This window comes from Stenella coeruleoalba (assembly GCF_951394435.1).
Source record: "Stenella coeruleoalba genome assembly, chromosome: X".
NCBI classification, from domain to species: domain Eukaryota; kingdom Metazoa; phylum Chordata; class Mammalia; order Artiodactyla; family Delphinidae; genus Stenella; species Stenella coeruleoalba.
The window spans coordinates 31,273,565-31,295,294 of record NC_137152.1 but is presented as its reverse complement, the minus strand read 5'-3'; the positions used below and the strand labels follow the sequence as shown (position 1 = coordinate 31,295,294).

Sequence of the window (21,730 nt, the reverse complement as noted above, 5' to 3'; positions counted from 1 at the left end):
GTGGCCTCCCGATCGTGTTGCACCCACCTGGGGAGCGTTGATCGACACCTCAGCGCAAATTGGAGGCTTTTAAATCCCAGAGGGCGGAGAGGGCAAGGGCGCGGCAACTGCTGACGTTCGCACCGGCCCCGCCCTCACATCCACTTCCGGGGGCGCCCGGCCCCCGCTTCCGCTTTTCCCGCCAGCGCGCCGGCCCCGCCCCACTCCCACGCGCCCCCCAGCGTCCGCGCGCCCAACAGCAGGGAGAAAAGGCACAGGTTGCTGTCGGAAGTTCCCCTTTGGCTCCCTTTCAGTACTGCCTAACAACTTCCGCTTTGGGCAGTCAACAACATGGATGCTGCGGCTGCCTGGCGGAGCTGCATCTGATCGGTTGCGGGAGCGCAGCTTTTCTGCGGCGCCCGCCCCGCTTCCCCGCCCTCCCTCCTCCCCCCTGCCCCCTCCCCCCCCGCCCCTTACTCCAGTCCCTGGAGCCGGCGGGCTTGTCGCTACATGGGGGCGGGCCTCCGCGGCCGGCGCACGGCTTCCTGTTCAGAGGCGGCCTGGCGGTAGTAAGCGGCGGCGGCGGCGGCGGCGGCGGCGGCGGCGGCGGCGGCGGCGGCGGCGGCGGCGACGACTCCGCCCGCGCCCACATCGGCGCGGTGACCGAGCGCCCGGGAGGGAGACTCGAGGTCCGCATCTTGTGCCGCTGCGCCAAGCCCGGTTCTGCGCCGCGATGGCCCCAGTGCAGCTGGAGAACCAGCTGGTCCCGCCCGGAGGCGGCGGAGGGGGCAGCAGCGGCCCCGCGTCAGCCCCGGCGCCTCCTCCTCCGGGAGCCGCCGTGGCGGCGGCCGCTGCGGCGGCGGCTAGCCCTGGCTACCGGCTAAGCACCCTCATCGAATTTCTGCTGCACCGGGCCTACTCGGAGCTCATGGTGCTGACTGATCTGTAAGTGCCGCGAAATCCACGCCTGCTCCCCAGCCCCCCCTTCCCGCCCAGCCGGCTGAGAGGTTCGCACCTCCTTCTCCCCAAAAGGCTGCTGCTTTCTCCTCTTTGCTGGACTGCTTAGTCTAGAATTTTTGAACTCTTGGGGCCCAGCGGAGGTGGAGGAGAAGCTTTGCGTTTGGGGTCTTTCTGGAGATGAAGCAGCCGAGACTTGTGAATTATGCACGTTGTTAGACTCCCTGAAAAGCCAGTCCTTGGAATTTTTGCTCGATTTGCCAGCTGAACCCTATTGATTTCTTGGTTGGAAGCTTTCTAGCCCAGACCCCAAGATTACGGTTTAGGAATACATACTATTCGAGTTACAAAAAAAAACCCCCAAAAAACCCAAAGGTGAGAAATTGTTTTACAGCTTCTTACGGTACATTTTAAATGTGGGTTGTAATTACTCCTGACAAAGTTTGAACTCAGGAGATGTATTGTGTATAAAATAATGTGAAATTTTGGATTCCAAGTTTGTTTGTTTTTCTGGAACGTTTGGGACTGAAGTCTTCACGCATTTAGTGTAAGATTGTTTTGTAACTAGCCTGCTGTTATTGTCTCTTGGGGTATGAACGGAGTTTGTAAATCACCAAGTTACCGGGTGAAATGCCTTGCGACATGATTAGGGTGTTAATCTCTTCAGAATAGGATCGGAATACACTGTAAAGATTTTCACGTGTGTGAAGAAACTAAAATTTAGGGGTATATATACTTGAATTGCTGTTTTACACTTTTAAATTCATGTTCAGAAAAAGTAAGAGTTACTAGTTTTCATCTAGATTCGTTTTTATCTTTTATCTATTGGTAGGCTCCAGATCAGTGTATTCAGTTGAAATACACGAGTATGTAGGTATTAGGCTGTGCAGTGTCACAGTACTTTGTTGCTAGAGACTGTTAAAATGTTTTTTTTTGCAGATGACTTAAAGAATTAGAATAGGCTCCACTTATTCCTGTAAAACATCATTCTGAGAATTTTGATACACTGTACTTTACAGAAAGAAGCCTCCCCCCCCGCGCCCGTGTAATGAGAAACTTAAATAGCTGTCATGATGAGGGATTATTGTGGTAATATACTTCTCTGCACCATTAGTTGTTGGATTTCATAAGAATTTGAGTATCCATGAGAAGATATCATGTACCCGTCCTATGTAGAGCTATGGGAAACTGTTGAAAACTGCCGCCGTCAGTGTTTGTGTAATTTGTATAATTTGTTTCTCCATAGGGCATTTGTAGCACTTCTTTGAATTGTGTTGTTGTTACTGTTTCAGGACTTAGTTATGAAAAGAAACTTTTTTTTTTTTTTTTGCTGTACGCGGGCCTCTCGCTGCTGTGGCCTCTCCCGTTGCGGAGCACAGGCTCCAGACGCGCAGGCTCAGTGGCCAGCCATGGCTCACGGGCCCAGCCACTCCGCGGCATGTGGGATCTTCCCGGACCGGGCACGAACCCGTGTCCCCTGCATCGGCAGGCGGACTCTCAACCACTGCGCCACCAGGGAAGCCCGAAAAGAAACATTTTATTGCTGTAGAATAAGTATATAGTTTTATACTTCATCCTGCACCCTTTATAGGTTGATGATTCCCATACTTATTTCTCCAGCACAGGCGCCTCCACTGAGCTGCAGACTCTGTATCCAGGTGCCTACGTTTAAGTACCTAATGGGCAAGTTCTGGACCAAGTCCAGAACCAAACTGCTGATTCCATTCGATGCCCCCAAAACTTTCCTATCTCACTAAATAGTACCTCCATTCTTCCTTTTGATGCTTTTAGGCCAGAAATTTTGGAGTAATTCTTGGCTCCTCTTTCTTCCAATCCCACACTCAGTACATTAGCAAGTCTTGTCATCTCTGACTTCAGAATCTGACCACTTTTCAACGTTTCCATCAAGTGTTAATCCTTTGCTCGTGTTACTGCAGTAGTCTGCTAACTGGGGCCTCTGCTGCTACCCTTGCCCCTCTACGGTTTTTCCTCCATAAAATAGCCAGGATGATCCTTTTTTTTTGTTTTTTGCGGTACGCGGGCCTCTCACTGTTGTGGCCTCTCGCGTTGCGGAGCACAGGCTCCGGACGCGCAGGCTCAGCGGCCATGGCTCACGGGCCCAGCCGCTCCGCGGCATGTGGGATCTTCCCGGACCGGGGCACGAACCCGCGTCCCCTGCATCGGCAGCCGGACTCTCAACCCCTGCGCCATCAGGGAAGCCCCAGGATGATCCTTTTAAAACTTATTTGCTCACAACTTTCCCGTGGTTCCCCATCTCACTTAGAGTAAAAACTTTTTATAGTCACCTATATAGAGAGTGACCATAAAATTTATGGTCCAAGTCAGGACACTTTTGAGCATGAAAGGTGGTGCTATTAATAGCAATGGCAGAACGACAGGCATAAACCGGGACTATCTTGAGCAAACCAAGACTGTGGTCTACCTTTAATATCCTACATGATGTGTCTTCTCTCCCTTACCTCTTTAACTTCATTTCTAATACTCTCCTTGCTTCTTCTGTTTCAGTCACGCTATTCTTATTGATCTTTCTTGATAGGGTCAGGCACACTCCACCTGCGAGCCTTTGCTCTTCTCGCAGAAATCTGTGTGGCTTGCTTTCACATTTCCTTTAGGTCTTTGTTCAGATGTAACTTATCAGAAAGACTTTTTGGTGATCACCCATGAGAAGTACTCTGCCCCTTCAACCTATCCTTCTTACTCACTGCTTTGTTTTTCTGCAGCACTTACTGTTTGTCGTCTGTCTCCTCCTCACTGGAAGTTCTATGAGGACAGGGATTTTGAGTTGTTTGCTACCTCCCCCAGGGCTTAGAACAATAACTGTTCTAAGTCAGGGCACCTGTCATTGTAGACCTGGGGAATTTAAGGGGAAAATTCACTGTTGCTCTTGATACATAGGTATATAAAATAACTTTTTTCTCTTTTGATTTGTGGTAACCAAAATTGGTTTAGGAATATACCTTGGAAGTTCCTAAATCATGTATTTTTCCTTGTTCCAGGTAAAAACTGCCAGGATTAATGTATTAATATAAAACCAGTGTTCAAGGTATACTTTGAGTCTTATTTCTGCCACATTTGATGCTTGTCTGTGGACTATTGAAAGTAAAAAAGGTGGTTTGTTTTTGGCCCCAGATTTCTATTTTTTTTCCTTTTGCTTGTTCATTTCCTCCCCCGACTCATGTAATACATGCTTTCATTTTAGAGTTTACATTCTGCTGTGATTTTTTAGAGACGTAGGTTCTTCCTTTTAAAAACCTCTTTTAATTAAAATCAGAAAATGCTAGGATCTCAGTCATGTAAACTTGTCTTAAAACGCTTTGGTGTAAACAAGGTTTCTGTGACTTCCTCCAAAGATTCGCCCTTTAGGGTTGGTTTTTGCCCCAAGTGGTGGATTTGTCATCCATAAAGGAATTTTAAATAGATTAGGAGGAATTGGGGGGGGGGGAGGGATGTAGGCAGCAAAGCCTGTCCTTTGTCCCTGAAATGACACCACCTCTGGCAAGAGATGATCCTTTTAGGGTCTCTGGGGGGGGGGGGGCGGCGGCTAGAACAATGATTCCTATTCTTTCTACCCCCAAAGGCTCTACTCTTCTGTTTTTCTCCCTCTCTCACATACAAGTATCCATGGTTCTCATTCTCTCCCTCTCTTGAGGACAGGGGAGTCTTCTCAAGGAGTGTTTTCCGGATCTTTCACAGGTATAGGAACTTCCCAGTAGCTGCTTTTACTTGCAGTCTTATAATAAGGCCTTAATTTTTGCTTCATCCTCTGATCTGCTGGCCCTTCTAGCTCCTATCTAGTTTCTTGTATCACTTGGATCATAACTTGAGCTTCCATCCCATTGTCTACCCGGAGAATTGTAGGTAACTCTAAGTCAGAGCTCATTTTAATAGTTTCCCTTCCTTGTACCTCGAATCTCTGGCGGTGGTTTTCGTTTTTCTGCACTTGTGGCGTGTCGGGGGGAAGAGGGTCTAAGCGGTTCAGTGTGTTTTCTTCAAGAGCCTATCAGATGTAGGGGAGGCTTTAGAGTTCAGGCTGTTGAATCTTGGACCATAGGATAGAGGTTTACAGAATGTGGTGATTCAGGAAGCAAATCAGGATGTTTCTAAGCATCGGTGGATGTGAGAGTGTTAAATGGTATAATTTCAGGGAAAAGGGTGACATTGGTTGCTGGCTTTTGTACTGGACAACTAGCAAAAAAGAGATCAAAACCTCACTGGAGGGCTTCCCTGGTGGCGCAGTGGTTGAGAGTCCGCCTGCCGATGCAGGGGACACGGGTTCGTGCCCCGGTCCGGGAAGATCCCACATGCCGGAGCGGCTGTGCCCGTAAGCCATGGCCGCTGAGCCTGTGCATCCGGAGCCTGTGCTCCGCAACGGGAGAGGCCACAACAGTGAGAGGCCCGCGTACCTAAAAAAAAAAAAAAAAAAAAAAACCTCACTGGAGTTGTTTAAAAGTAATCATTTGCATCTAACCAAGCAACATCATAATTACTGTACATCCCTTGGCTGACGCTGGCCCTTTTGTGTGCCTAGCTTCTAGTTTTGCCCACCATAACAAAACATGGAGGGATTAGTGCTTGGAAGCAAGGTTCCATTGAATATGGGGAGGCTGGCAACTAAGTAGTACCTTGCAACCGTGATCATTTTGGTCTTAAAAGAATATTTTCTCTGACTCTCTATGATGTAGTGTGCTAAGGTAAGACTTGGTCTTTTTAAATGTTTGAGGTTCATGCAGTATCTTTTGAAGCACTTTGAATGGAGAGAAATGTTCCTTTGTTAGTTTTTCCTTTGTAGCTATATTGCCGGAAACTCATAAAATAAAAAAGAGTAGGGAGCCACACAAGCCTGTAGTGTCTATTCATCCAGTTTTTCTGAAATACTAAGGTATTTAATAAGTCAAAGTAAAGACCATTATCATATTTTAATGAAGGTGTGCATGTATTTAGTCAGTTTCTTTTTTTTTTCTTCTTAGACTGCCAAGGAAATCTGATGTGGAAAGGTGAGTATGAAAAAAACCTTAAATCTGTGTCTGTGTTGATATATCTATGAGTATGTGTGTGTGTGAGTGAGAGAGAAAGTGGCGGGGCGGGGAGGTATGTGTAGGTATGGGTGGTAGAGCTGTGGACCAGGAACATAGGCGCAGAGAGCCTAGGGTGACTTCACACCATTTGTTTAAGGAGCCCTGGGAAATACAATTTCCTCATCCTTGACAATTCTTGGTATGAGGCCAGCTCTGGACCTTCTCTTCTAGAAATCTTTATTGAATCACTGACCAGGTCAAGTGCCTGAGGGGGTAGGAAGATGTAGAAAATCAGAACTAAATGGAGAAAGCTGAGGAAGAGACTGACTTTAGAAAGTTTGCTGCTAATTTATCATTTGCTGCAGTGATGCTATTAGAGATCTATAGAGAGTGGACATTTGTCTACTGCTATTGCTGTTTTATAGTTAAGAGAATTTTGATTCAGTTGGAGTTTGGGGCTTAAGACATTTCTAAATGCTAGTATGTTTCCATAGTCCAAAGGAACAAGATAAATTAAGCTTTCAAAGAAATTAGGTGAGGGAGATTTAAACTGTGGCTACAGTATAGGCTACGTGACTCTATATTTGGAACTACTTATGCTCCTTGGTTGATCTTTTTATTAAATACCAAGTCACTAGGGCGGACTTTAGCATTTATTAGTGACTACGCTCCACTCCCTACCCCCAGTGACCTTTCTGAGAGAGTTAGACATAGATCGAAAAGATAGAAGTGGAAGAGACAATTGAAGCATACCTGTATTATGGTTTGGCTGGTCCGTTTTTAAGGAAGGAAATGAAAATCAGGATTTGAACAAAAATAAACAGATGGGACCTAATGAAACTTAAAAGCTTTTGCACAGCAAAGGAAACCATAAACAAGACGAAAAGACAACCCTCAGAATGGGAGAAAATATTTGCAAATGAAGCGGCTGGCAAAGGATTAATCTCCAAAATTTACAAGCAGCTCATGCAGCTCAATATCAAAAAACAAACAACCCAATCAAAAAATGGGCAGAAGACCTAAATAGACATTTCTCCAAAGAAAATATACAGATTGCCAACAAACACATGAAAGAATGCTCAACATCATTAAATCATTAGAGAAATGCAAATCAGAACTACAATGAGGTATCACCTCACACCAGTCAGAATGGCCATCATCAAAAAATCTAAAAACAATAAATGCTGGAGAGGGTGTGGAGAAAAGGGAACCCTCTTGCACTGTTGTTGGGAATGTAAATTGATACAACCACTATGGAGAACAGTATGGAGGTTCCTTAAAAAACTAAAAATAGAACTACCATACGACCCAGCAATCCCACTACTGGGCATATACCCTGAGAAAACCATCATTCAAAAAGAGTCATGTACCACAATGTTCATTGCAGCTCTATTTACAATAGCCAGGACACGGAAGCAACCTAAGTGTCCGTCAACAGATGAATAGATAAACAAGATGTGGTACATATATACAATGGAATATTACTCAGCCATGAAAAGAAACGAAATTGAGTTATTTGTAGTGAGGTGGATGGACCTAGAGTCTGTCATACAGAGTGAAGTAAGAAAGAGAAAAACAAATACCGTATGCTAACACATATATATGGAATCTAAAAAAAAAAAAAAAAGGTTCTGAAGGACCTAGGGGCAGGACAGGAGTAAAGACGCAGACTTAGAGAATGGACTTGAGGCCAAGGGGAGGGGGAAGGTTAAGCTGGGACGAAGTGAGAGAGTGGCATGGACATATATACACTACCAAATGTAAAATAGATAGCTAGTGGGAAGCAGCCAGGGAGATCAGCTCGGTGCTTTGTGACCACCTAGAGGGATGGGATAGGGAGGGTGGGAGACGCAAGAGGGAAGAGATATGGGGATATATGTATATATATAGCTGGTTCGCTTTGTTATAAAGCAGAAAGTAACACACCATTGTAAAGTAATTATACTCCAATAAAGATGTTAAAAAAATATATTTGACACCAGCCAAAAGTAAATAAAATACCCACAATGCATTCATTTGGGGAAGAAAAAAAAAAAGAAAATCAGGGTTTGTTCTGTCCACTCTGGGGTAGGAAGGGAAACTGGGCCTTGGAAAACCAACTCATGCTGCCTATCACTTGGGACAGCGTGGTGTCAAGAAAAAACCGTATTAAAATAGTTTACAAAGGGGGATGTCTCCTTTCCAGTAGAGGAGCTCCTCTGGCAACAGAATTAGTAATATACAAATATGTTTACTCTGTGAGAGAAGAGACCTCACATCCTCTGTAAGCCGTTGCTGAGTTAGAATGACAGCACTGAGGCTCCTAGCACTGAGGTGACTGCCAGATCTTAGTGTACATTTAACATTTCTGCTGTGTTCCAGTCTTGCCTGTGATGCTCTCTGCTTGTTTTATCTCTAAGGATCCTTCACAGACCCTGGCAAAGAGTCATAATTGTATCAGTGTCCTTGATTCTTCTCTTTCTACCACCAATAATCATATTGCAGGCTGAACCTTAAGGAAGTCTTTCAGGTTGTTTGTGGGGTATGTATGCTCTCAATAGGATCTAGACTCTGTGGTCTTCAGTTAGGATTATGCTTCAGCAGAAACTTTCATTTTGGCGCATTGCATCATGGTATTGCTGTTGGTGAGATACAGAGGTGTGGGTCGGATCTACAGGTCAGTGAACAGCTGTAACAAGATTAATATGTCAGAGTCCACTTGGAGGGAGGTTGGTGTCTTGCTGGGGCCTGTCATCAGTCCTGGCCTGTCGAATATTTTTGTGTGTGTCATAAGGTAAACCATGAAAGGTATGATTATCAGTTTTGTAGCCGACATGAAGTTGAGAGGTCTAGCTAACACGCTGATTGACAATGTAAAGCTTTTAGTAAAGCTTTTAAGCCTTTATGAGGAGATGATAAAAATACTGATGAGTATGGGGAGAAAAAGCATTGTAGTGGGTATAGTATAAAAATAGATATGGACAGACCTTTTAGCTTTTATTTTTAGTACTTTGTTATTGAAATTAGTTTGGTCAGGAGTTGCATAGTTAAGCTCTTTATTCAATTTTATAAATCATGCTCTTGCAAGATGGGAAATGGGCCCTTGCCTTTGTAGAAATAATACAGTTTCAGGTTTTGGTAAAGAGCTATTTCACTTCCTTTCTCTTACCAGAAAGGTTACTAATTCATAATTTCAACTTCAAACCATAATTTGGTCCCCTTTGTGACCCAGTTAACTTCTATATAATAATTTTATATTTGTGAATTTAGTATATTTTAGTAAACAACTTTTATTGCAGTATAAAATTAATTTGAAAATGTGATTCATTGCTTAAGCATTCTATTGGAGATGTTACTCTGAGGTAGAAAATGAAGTATATGCAGGTGGTATACAAAATGTGACAATAATTCATATTTAAATAAATATTTTAGGTGGTTCATTTCATTGTAATGGTTGTAAACAAAGACTGATTCATATTTTAGCTCAGATAAAATAAATTGTGAAATACTCCTTCAAATGTGTTGGTTCATTAAGAGTTGTTTTGTTTTATTTTAAAGGAAAATAGAAATAGTGCAGTTTGCTAGCCGGACACGCCAACTCTTTGTTCGATTATTAGCTTTAGTAAAATGGGCTAATAATGCTGGCAAAGTGGAAAAATGTGCGGTGAGTTAAACTTTTGACTTTATTTTATATAAAATAACTTTTTTGGAATGTTAGCTTGTAATAGGCATAATTTCTAATTTTAGCTCTAACTTATATCTGCTGATATGTTTTGGGATACATTACTTATGTGAGTAATCATTATTTCTGTATGATACTGTATAGTATATATCTGTAGAAACTTAGTATTTGTTTATGGAAACCTAATCAGAAAAAAGAGTAGGCCATATCTGGAGATGTCGTTACGCTAGAAGACATTAAATATGAGACTGGACCTAAAGGGGGAAATGGTTAGCTTACATTCGTATGCTTCCTTAGAGTTTGCAAAGTATTCCCTAAATTTGCCTATTGATTTCTTGACAACCCTTTGAGAATGGCAGAGTCAGTCTTTTCTTATTTTACAGATGAGGAAATAAGGTTCCTCGAAGTTAAATGGCTTTTTCAAGGCCCCAGAGCTGATGATAGCACTTATCTGTCCCTTCGTTTATTCATCTGTTCATTCTCCAACCCTTTATTGCACACAGGGCATAAGGCATAGTGGATGGAGACTTGAATAAGGCATAGTCCTTGCCCTCAGGAAGCTCATGGTCTTTTGACTGTTGGTTGAGTCATTCTTTTGAATTCAAAGGAGTGACCTGTAGCGAAGTGTACCAAAGATTCTAAAACATGCACCCCCTACCCCCCACAAAAGTTTTAAGCTATGTTCAAGAAACGTTAAGGAGGAGAAACATCAGTAGGGATCTTGTGTTAGCCTATTGAGCTCATAACTTGGGGAGGATGATATGGTGTTAACAGATGAGACACAAAATGAGGAGAATAGATTTCGTATTGGAAAGGGTAGAGTAATTATAATAAAATGAATAAAATCTTAAAATAATGAGAGCATTTATTTATCCACCATAATTTATTTTTTGCACCCTGACAAGCTAAGTTGAAATATTTTTATAGTAACTTTACATTTGCAGGTCTATTGGGGTTTGCATATTCCATAAAATTTCCCTTTAGAAAGAAATCTACAACACAGTGTGTTTCTGCATATGATTTTCTGACATCTCCCCTCAATTTTAGCCCAGTGCATTTGCTATCCTCAGTTTCACTAGGTTCCCTTATCATTAGAAAGAAAGCTTATGTGAAAATTGCTAAAGTGAAAGGAAAAAAGAGGTTTGAAGAAGTTGAGAATTTAAAATTCTAGAATAATATATTTTTTGAAAGTTAAAAGAAGACACATTTCTAGCCACAGATCTTTTGTCTCTAGGAGTAAGCTGGTATCATCCTTTTATATAGCATTGATCAAAGGGGGAGGATATTTTGTACCATATATTGAATTTTCTTTATGGGGGAAAAAGTTATTTTATTCATGTTGTCATCAAAGGATAGTTTTTATTATAAATATTAATAAAGAGGCTTATTCCAAGCTTATTTACCAGAAAGTTTACAATTCATTTCATTGTTTTGCAAATTTGGGCACCAAGTCTAATGAATCTATTTTGGCCAAAATGAAGAAGCATGGTAGTATTTCTGAGAAGCCTAAGGTTTCTTTTCAGTAATTCGTTAATTTGAGGTAATCTTTTCCTAAAGGTATTCAGACTTTCAGTGAAGAGTTAAGTATTACTGAGGTATATAAAATCCAAGTATTCAATTTTTCAAATCTAGCTTTAAATCCCTAATTATACCATGGGTATTTAAATTACCTGTTTGATACTACTGAGCTGTATGTCGTTAAAATAATATCAAGCAAAATCCAAAACTCTTGGTTTTGATATTGAGCCGTATTGTATTTATCTTTCATTAATTCATGGTATAGTATTTTCCTATTAGTTTTTTGAATTGGCTGTTCCAGTAAGTCGCATTCTGAATAAAGTCTCATGTTGAACTTTATACATAAAGTTTTGGTATTTTTGTTTTGTGAATGTAGATACAGAGATGTGTTTTTGTCAGGGATAAAGTCCATCAGCTGGAGAATTAGAGGATTATTCACGTTTTGACACTTGTGTTCTCAACCTAATGATTATTTAACTAGACTCATTAGAGGTTCTTAATAGATAATGATCTTTAGCCACGCCAGACATATAAAGTGTTTAGATGAGTGTATAAATACGCGGTTTATAGAACTCTAACTGATGGTAAAGCAGTCTGGATAATGTTTTAGCTAAGAAAAAGAAAAAATATCTCTCTCCTCCTTGAGCTTTTTTTAAAAGCAATTTTGAGATATAATTCACATACCATACAATCTATCCATTTAAAGTGTACAATTCTGGGAATTCCTTGGCGGTCCAGTGGTTAGGACTCCGCGCTTCCACCGCAGGGGGCACAGGTTCAATCCCTGGTCAGGGAACGAAGATCCCGCACGCTGTGCGGTGCGGCCAAAAAAAAAATAGTAATAATAAAGTGTACAATTCAGTGGTTTTTAGTATATTCACAGATATGTGCAACCATTAGCAGTCAATTTTAGAACACTTTCGTCACCTCAAAAAGAAAATCATTACCCTTTATCACCCCAAGCACCCCCCAGCCCTAAGCAACCTCTGCTGTCTCTATAAATATGCCTATTCTGAACATTTCATGTAAATGGAATCATAATATATGGTCTTTTGTGATTGGCTTCTGTCATTTAGCATGATGTTTTCAAGGGTCATCCACGTTGTACTTGTATCAGTATTTCATTTTTATAGCTGAATTGTATGGATCTGCTACATTTTGTTTATCCATTCATCAGTTAATGGACTTGTAGGTTGTTTCCAGTTTTTGGCTATTATGAATAATGTTGCTATAAACATTCATATACAAGTTTCTCTGTGGACATGTGTTTTCATTTCTCTTGGGTATATACCTAGGAGTGGAATGGTTGGGTCATACGGTAACTGTATATTTAATAATCATTTGAGGAACTGCCAGACTGTTTTCCAGAATGGCTCTACTATTTTACATTCCCACCAGCAATGTCAGAGGGTTCTAATTGCTCCATGCCAGCACTTGTTATCGTCTGACATTTTGATTCTGGCCGTTCCTGGTAGGTAGGTGTGAAGCGGCACTTCGCTGTGTTTTTTGTTTGTATTTCTCTGATGACTAGTGATGTTGAACGTCTTTTCATGTGCTTTTGGCCATTTGTCTATTTTCCTTAGAGAAGTGTCTCTTTGGTGCTCAGTTAAATTTTAAAGGAGATTGGTATTAATCATATCAACAGTTGGTATGTGAGTACTTAAGAATAAAAAAAGAGCATGATTATTAGGGACCTATATGGATTCACTAATAAGTAACTCAAAACTAAACTTTTATCTTTATTAATTTGATTTCGAAGTCAAAGAAATATAGCTGGAGCTAGTTTATTTTGAGTTGAGCAAGGTAGTTTAGAGAGTTTCATTAATAACCCACATTTAAGGTGGAGTGATGTAGGCTCGAAGAACTGTGGCACCCCACTAGGGTTGACGCACATCTTCCTGGACGGAAATCTTTAGTATTCTTTGGCCTAAGCATTTTTACAGTGTCTTGAGTGAATGGAGACTTGGGATGACCTAAATCTGAGTAAAAACCTATACGGAAGTTGAGAGAAGCAGGATTCAAATATGTTAAAAATCAGAGTACAGTCATGCTTTAGGTTCCGGGTGGGAAAGGGGACCTTGCTTGATAGAGATTCATGCACAGAAGATCAAGGCCTTTTAGTTAACTTCAAGCTTGCTGTGTGTTAGCAGTGTCGTGGCTGCTGATAAGAAGTTAGTGTTGGTGGTGTTAATAGAACCCCATTTTACTAGTCATGAGGGGCTGTGCTGGTCTAACTAAGAGTTAGAAAAAACATTTTTTGGTTCCAGCTTCTCTGATTATTCACTATCTTTGAGCAAGTGTCTAAACCTCAGCCTCAATTTTCTCATCTCTAAGATAATAGTAATTATCTTGTTTTGTCTATTTCCTAGAGTCGTGAAAATCAGATAGTAAAATAAGTGTGGGAATACTGAGAAAATGTAGGGCATTATGTGTGCATGATGTGTTATTAATTCTGGATACCATATTTTAAGTTGATCACTGATAAACTGGAGCATTTCCAGGCAGTGGAATAGGGATGGTGAGTCAGGAATTTGGAATGTTCAGCTTGAAGATGGAGTGGGCTTCCCCCGTTTGAAGGACGTGAAAGACTTTTAAGTATTGTTCCAGAAAGGAAGTAGTTTTCAGCTTCGTGATGACCTCTACTAGTTTAGGCACACTTGTGAAATGCATTGAGTAGACAACTGATGGAAAGGATTTCTATATTGGACGTGAAGTTGGCCTAGATCTCATAATGGACAATGTTTACTGTGTGTTTTGTATGTTCTAGGCACTGTTCTAAAGGTTTCATATGCATAAACTCTTAATCCTCGAACAACCTTATGAGGGGGAGGAAATCATCTCCATTTTATATTGAAAAAACTGAGGCAAAGAGGGATTTAAGCAACTTGCCCAAGGTTATAGGGCTAGTGAGTTGCAGAATTAAAGTTGAGACCAAGGCAGTCTGGGTCCAGGAGACCATGCTTTTATGTCTCCTTTATTACCAATCAACTCTAGAAGTCTGTAAGAGAAAAAGCATTGTATTCTATTTATTTTTCCTAACTTGTCATATGTATGTGTAATGTTAAAGATGGAGAAACGAATCGGGAAACCTTTTATTTAAATTGATAGAAAATTACTGGTTTTTAAAAATATTTCTTCTTTCCTCAAATTACTGGAAAATTTTTTGATGAAATATTTTGAAATATGGAAAAGCTATAGTAATTCCTCTCAGAGTTTACTTTGGAATCAATAAATGATATTTGACGTGAAAAGTGGCTGGTTTTCAAGGAAGCGTAATACATATACCCTTTGCTTTGAAGATGATCTCGAGCTTCTTAGATCATCAAGCCATCCTCTTTGTGGATACTGCTGATCGCCTGGCCTCATTAGCTAGAGATGCTCTGGTCCATGCACGCCTGCCTAGTTTCGCCATCCCATATGCTATTGATGTACTGACTACTGGATCTTACCCACGGCTACCAACCTGCATTAGGGTAAGTGCATTCCTACCCCAGCCCACCCTCAAAAGTTGAAGGCTTTGGCATTGGATTCTACAATATTAATAAGTAGCCCAGCCAAAACAAAAAACTGTTCTGTATTTTTAAAACAAATATTTCATGTAGTTTGCTTTTTTCTCTATAATTAAAATTTGGAGGGGGCGGGTTTGAAATAAATTGGAGCCAGAATGTGAGTAGCTATCACAATGAGTTTGTTTATTTATTTATTTAGGTGGGGGTGAACAGAATTATGAAGGTAACTTAACATCTATTTCAGATGTGAAAATACGGCTCGCTAGTTGCTTTTTGGAAGTGTTTTTAAAAATTTGTTGTTGTGGTAGTTGTTGACTCACTTGGTGCTGTTGTATTTTATACTTCTAAGAAGTGGTGAAAGTCATCTAGTGACATTAAGTTGGTTTCATAAATAGAACATGAAGAAGATCGTGTTGCATTACCATCTTAGCTGGGGGACTGGTGGAATCATTGACACTCTAATGCATGATAGTAATGGTCACTATTATTGGATGTAGACTGCAGAAATGAGTGTTGAGGTTCTCTTGGGTAAAGTAAGAAAATACTGTGTTAGAACAGGCGCAGGTAAAAATTATGTCTCTTTGTACATTATTTTTAGATTACTTAAACTTTTTTGTAGGATAAAATTATTCCTCCAGACCCAATTACCAAAATTGAGAAACAAGCTACACTTCACCAGCTGAACCAGATTCTTAGACATCGACTTGTAACCACAGATCTTCCTCCTCAGTTAGCAAATCTTACAGTTGGTATGTACCTGAAATACATTTTTAAAGAATTGACTCGTTAGAATATTTTTCAAACAGCTTTTGGGGTTTTATCTTTTAAAATATCCTTATGAAGTCTTGACCTACAATTTTGGTGGTGTTTGAATCCGAAACTTGTGCCATATCATTTCCCTTTAGTACCTGGAAATACAGTGCTGGTATTTGAAGCTGGGGAGTGGGCAGGATTACCTGGGGCTGGAGGAGAGACTAGGTCCTAGAGTTGAGCCTCAAGAAAATACTGTTCCTTGATGTTAGAAGAGTTGCCTTTGGTTTCTTGATGACCTGGAAGCTGGCTACTGTTTATGCAGGAACCAGTGAATTGTCTGAACACTTGTGAAAGATTCTTAAGTCTGTTTAAAATTTCTCGTGAGCGAGACTGAAAGTTCTAGGTTAGTGGGAAGCTGCTTATTTTCTAGCAAAGTAGACCTTCTTCTTCTTCTTCTGAAAGCAAATGGCCGAGTGAAGTTTCGAGTGGAAGGAGAATTTGAAGCCACCTTGACTGTGATGGGAGATGACCCTGATGTTCCCTGGCGTCTTCTCAAGCTAGAAATTCTAGTTGAGGATAAGGAAACAGGAGGTAAATCATAAATAATGATTTAAATCCTATGTATTGATTTAAATGTTGGGTGTTATATTATTGAAACATTCTTGCAGAATAATACATGTGTTTAGCAATTTATCCTGTAATCTGATGTAGGTTTTATGATAATTGTAACTGCCTACTGACCACAGAAGTTTCAGTGTTTCTCTAGTGTACTCTCTAGTTTTCATAGATAATTTCAGTTCTTTTTTTTAAACTCATCGTTAGTGAATATACTCTTCCTTAGTTGGTCTATGACACAATCTGTACACTTTTCTGATTAACCACCTTCTTTTCTCCTGCCAATGGAAGATGGGCGAGCCTTGGTTCATAGTATGCAGATCAACTTTATCCATCAGCTGGTACAGTCTAGGCTCTTTGCCGATGAGAAACCTCTTCAGGACATGTACAACTGCCTGCGTATCCTTCTGAAATTTGAGCCCTGTATTTGTAAAGAATTTGTGTCCCCCAACACACACACAATTTCCATCTGCCCCTAGTCCTGAACTAGAGCAGCTTAAACTCTCCCCGTCACCCTTTTTGGGTGGAAACGGGGGTTGGGGAACTGGCCAGTGTAAAGAATAGTGATATGTCTATAAAAAATGAAGTTTTAAATTTTACTATTGACTTTGCAGGTAAAAACTTTAAATGATAAGGTAGAAATAGTACTATTTGGAGAGAAAAAATAGTACCATTTAGTCTACCCATATTCTCTAAACTATGATGAATTAAGGGGCAACCTGGACCTTACATTTTGTTTATATTGGTTCAAAATTAAATACAAAACCTTTTTCTAAAATTATGTCACAAATTCCAACACTTTTTGTATAAGTCATTGGAGAAGTATAATAGCCAACTTTTGGGGAATAGAGCGTTTGTTAAATGAAGTTTGCTTATGCTTCACTGGCTGTTGTAGTAATATCTTAGATTTGCTTAACAAGATCCATCAGATTCTTTCTGCTTATCACTTCAGTTAGAAGTGCTACATTCCCAAACTCTAATGTTAATCCGAGAGCGGTGGGGAGACCTCGTACAGGTGGAAAGGTATCATGCAGGAAAGTGCCTCTCCCTCTCAGTTTGGAAGTAAGTAAAGTTGATTCTGGTGGGGTCATGCAATGACTGTAAATACTCTTTTTGTTTCTCTCTTTCTCTCATACATCTGATTTACCATATACCTCTGTGTACCTCTAGCAACATGATTTTGTATGGTAAAGTCCTATGGTATATAAACCACATAGGACATCCATAATTGACACCTTTCTTAGAACATGGCATATTTTAAATACGTAGACGTTTATCTATTTGTACTAAAACTTACTGTTCTTTTTTTTTTTTTTTTTTTTTTTGTGGTACGCGGGCCTCTCACTGCTGTGGCCTCTCCCGTTGCGGAGCGCAGGCTCAGCAGCCATGGCTCATGGGCCCAGCCGCTCACGTGGCATGTGGGATCCTCCCAGACCGGGGCACGAACCCATGTCCCCTGCATCGGCAGGTGGACTCTCAACCACTGTGCCACCAGGGAAGCTCAAAACTTACTATTCTTAAAGATTAGATTACTCTGGCTTCATACCAGATTGCTAAAAGACCATTAGGTTAGATTATCAGGTATCATTTTTAAAAAAAGTCTTGCTTATCACAGTGTTATATTTTGGATTGCACCTTTTAAAAACTTTTGGGGAAGTTTTTTGGGGGAAAATCAGTATCAGGCTGTTTTCCAATCCTCTATTCCCTATTTGAACTTTGCTTGATTCCCATTTTCTGTAAAGGAATCAAAGGTGAATAGACACCACTTAAAGATTGTTTTGGCCTTTTTGTGTGTGTGTGCATGTGTTTTATTTTTAAATTCTGTGTCTGTGTTTTTTTTTTAATGTAGTAAATCATATTGTGTTGGATTACAGAATAGCTGTCTTCCCAATATTAATATTCCCTCAACGAACAGTGAGGACCTGCCATGTTCTAGACTCTGGATAAGGTGCACAATAGACTGTCTCTCTTTTATTCCAGAAGTTAACAGACTGTGTTGGAAAAAATTCTTAATATTTCTTTTTTCTCTTTAGTCAACAGGTTCTTGGGAGAAAAACAGGAACAGCATCTGTTCACAAAGTTACAATTAAAATTGATGAGAATGATGTCTCCAAGCCTTTACAGATTTTTCATGATCCTCCTTTGCCAGCTTCTGATTCCAAATTAGTAGAAAGAGCCATGAAGGTAAAAGAACTCAATATATTTCAATATTGGTTTGATTAAATGAATATAGTAATATAACTTACCATTTATACTTAAACTGTTAGCACAAATCCTTTAAAATACCTAATTGTTCCTAAAACCCTTTATGAAACTTATTTTAAATGAATGTTATGCTTGTACATTTGTTGTGGTTGTTTTAACATCTAATATAATTTTTAAGATGTTCTTTCAAATTCTGTAATTTAGATCAGATCTATAGTTGCCAGAATGTTAACTGTAACCTTTAAGTTATCAATACCATTTAAATTTATTTTTTTAATTTTAAGTTTGCTTTCTTTTACTGGTTAACGCTTAATCATTGTGATTCTAAAAGGAAGTATCTTGGAGCACAATAATCTACTCTCGGGCTTTTAAAGTAAAAATGTTTAAATTGCACATACAATTCTGTTCTTGTTTATGCAGATTGATCATTTATCAATAGAAAAACTCCTGATTGACAGTGTCCATGCACGAGCTCATCAGAAGCTCCAGGAACTGAAGGCCATTCTTAGAGGTTTCAATGCCAATGAAAATTGTAGGTTCTTTTAAAATGGCATTTCTGTCTTTCTTTTGTTTAAATTAGTATCCACTTTTATTTTCTGAAGAGTCTTTCTTAATGATTTTTTTCCTGATATACGGATTTTGTTGTAGAGGCTGCATTTTAATTTGTGATCTACCAAGCTTGTCTTAATTTTTCCCTTACTTTCTTCTTTTTCATTTAGCTTGACCTTATTTTTGAAATGTATGTATATCAACTCTCCTTAAAACTTTTCTTTCCTATTGAAATAGAAGCTATTTTAACATTTTAATATGAGTCTTCTTTTGTTTTTTCTTCTAAAAGGTTAAGGCAGCTTTGCAAATATTTATAATGTATTTATGAAATAATGCCTGTTTGAATGAAGCAAAATATATCCCTTGTCTTTTTAAAAATGTTTTTGAGTTGTTAATACATTAACAGGATTCAAAATAAGAAATAAAGATATGCACACATAGTGAAAAATCTTCTAATTACCTGGTATATTCAGAGCGTATGGGGACGGTCAGTCATTTACAAAGTAAGTGCTTTCATTCTAGGAATATTGTTTCACAGTATTACAATGAGCATATTTACTATTCCTACCCCAGTTTTTAGCTGTGATTACCTGGTGCCCACAGTATTTTTGCAATCTTAATTTTTCTAATTTTAATTATTTCTAATTTTTCAAAATAGTGAAATTCTAAAATATCATTGGGATTGTAGAAAATTGGGGTTTATGATCTTTTGATAGGCTCTGGTTTACTTTAGTATCATCTGTAAACAAGTCTTAGTAAGTAAAAAAAACCTCAGTATGATTGCCTGGGGGATATTTAAACTACTTTGAAAAATGGACTGAACGTGTGTTTACCTAGGAATAGTTTTGCGTGTTGTTCACGTAAGTTGCGAAGATTTTTCTTTAGCAGCATTTTGTAGAGATGTCACTGCTTGAGTAGCCAAAAGATGTGGGTTCAGCTGCTCTTCTGCTCTTGAACAAGTCACTTAAATTCTTTGGGCCCCATTCTCCTCATCTGTAATTTGAGGATGTTAGTCCAGGCTCTTCCTGGATCTCTTACTGTAGTGGGAGTGTGCTACAGTAGTGGTTTTCAAGCCCTACGAGTCTGTTGAGTCCTCAGCGTTAGAGAAAGGTGCTTTGGAGACTGTTTTGAAGGAGAGGGAGGTTTCTGCACGTGGGGTTTGGCCCCTCAGCCCTGCTTTAATCGGAACAATTCTGGAAACAAGGACTGCTGTAGGATAAGGTCTGCTGACCCACCATTTTAGGACATATGCTTTAACTGTTTTTTTAAATTCACGTTCATGCATTTATACTCTCATGTAGTCTTACTTGATCTCTTTTGTGATGGGAAAGCATGCTTTAGTCAGATCCTTTGCTGGGACCAGGGACCATAGTCTGTTCTGCGAACCCCTTAGTGCAATTACCCTTAATTAGCTGGCTTTTCTTCCAACTCCTCACTAGAATAAGCCGAGGAAATGAGTAGCTCGGGAGAATGGAGCATTTCAAGGAAGGGCTAGGGGAGTGTACAGATAGCAGGTTTTAGACAGCCCAGGGGGCATTGTGTGGTTTCTTGAGGGTGGGAGGTGTGGGGTGGGAATGTCTCAGGGAAGGGTAGGCAGGACTCTGGGAGAGCAATTTTAAAAAGGCAGTTCAAGGCACTAAAGGTAACTTGCCCTGCAGCCCCTTCTCATCATCACCTGACTCTAGGAAGCCAGGGTGCTCTCCCTTGGGTTGTGCTCTGTCAGCACCAGATTTGGGGTCTCAAGGTCAGTTCAGAGCTGTGAACCACACACAGCCATTCCTAATTGGGCTTAGTTGCTTCTCTTCAGTCTTCCCACTTTATATTATTGTCTGTTGGTACATTCCTCATTTTGTCCTCAATAAATAGATAGGGAGAAATGAAAGAGGAGATTTGTATATATTCCTGCTGCAGGAAGAAGTGTGCAGCTCAGTCATTTTGCACGGCCTTTAATTCTCCATAAGCTTCTCCATTCTGGATACACTCCATTAAAACCTGTTGCCTTTAAATGCTTAAGGCCTTATATATTTTATTTTCTGTAAAGAAAAATACAGACATCGGCAGCCATAAAATATGTTCAGAGATGTACATCAAAGTATTTTCTATCTTTTGGACTGTGTTCTCTGTATTCTTCTCTGATGCCCTATCTTTTCAAAAATATTTAATTTTGTTAATTAGATTGAAATTATAGTTGTCATCCCAATTGTCAGAATTAGTTTTACTCCGTTGCTACACTTTAAAAATAGTTTTGTTTTAAAGAGTACATTCCTATCCCATTAGGAATTAAGACAGTACAGATATATTTTAAAAATCAGCAACTCTGCTTCAAATCTCTAAGCACTTTTTAAATTTGTCACACTGGTCTGAATGATAGAATATTGTAAAAGAAATTCCCGTTTGTGCCTTTTTTGTCCTTTTTTTTGTTTGTTTTAGATGAGTTATGCTGGACCTGCCTGTCAAAGATTTGTATGCAAATATGTTAGATACACTTGAAAGCAGTTTGTTTTCCTCTGATTAAATATGCTTCCTGCAATCTTTTTTTGATTTATTATTTTGTTTGTATAGACAGTACCAGTGGCAACATCACCTATTTTAATTGTTGCAAATTTATAACAAGAGGTTTTGGTTTGTTTCTTTGGTACATAAATACAGAAAATGTACATTATTGAGCACTTTGCTTTCTAAAGCACCTTTACAAGCTTGTCATTGCTTCTTCCTGAACCCATGGCGTGGACAGGAAGATGTCATTGTCCTTGTTTAACAAAGTAGCACAGAGAAGTCACACCTGGTGAAGGGCTGGGCCTACGCTACCACTCTACTCACTCCCCGCCTTTCTCCTGCAGTGTAGCTTTAAAGGACTGTGGTAACCAGAAGAGCATATTCCTTTAGCAGGTCATCAATGTGATGAGCACATGGTGTGCTTTCAGGACTTTGCTCCTTTACTGGATTGT

At 39.9% G+C, this 21,730-nt stretch overlaps 1 protein-coding gene across 6 annotated transcripts in view; it reads left to right on the top strand.

Moving 5' to 3' along the window:
• Positions 1 to 309: 309 nt before the first annotated feature.
• MED14 (mediator complex subunit 14) overlaps positions 310 to 21,730 on the top strand; it is a 75,412-nt gene continuing 53,991 nt past the window's right edge. For 4 of the 6 annotated variants that reach the window (XM_079910764.1, XM_079910765.1, XM_079910763.1 and 1 more), the window contains exons 1-10: positions 310 to 924; positions 5,925 to 5,951; positions 9,510 to 9,615; positions 14,451 to 14,624; positions 15,280 to 15,409; positions 15,876 to 16,004; positions 16,320 to 16,427; positions 16,958 to 17,090; positions 18,062 to 18,212; positions 18,654 to 18,765. In XM_079910764.1, coding sequence (XP_079766890.1) covers positions 335 to 924; positions 5,925 to 5,951; positions 9,510 to 9,615; positions 14,451 to 14,624; positions 15,280 to 15,409; positions 15,876 to 16,004; positions 16,320 to 16,427; positions 16,958 to 17,090; positions 18,062 to 18,212; positions 18,654 to 18,765 — 1,660 coding nt within the window. In that variant the 5' untranslated portion in view covers positions 310 to 334. Of the gene's footprint in view, positions 1,312 to 5,924; positions 5,952 to 9,509; positions 9,616 to 14,450; positions 14,625 to 15,279; positions 15,410 to 15,875; positions 16,005 to 16,319; positions 16,428 to 16,957; positions 17,091 to 18,061; positions 18,213 to 18,653; positions 18,766 to 21,730 lie in introns of all 6 variants that reach the window. The other 2 variants (XM_079910766.1, XM_079910767.1) reach the window with 2 other exon arrangements.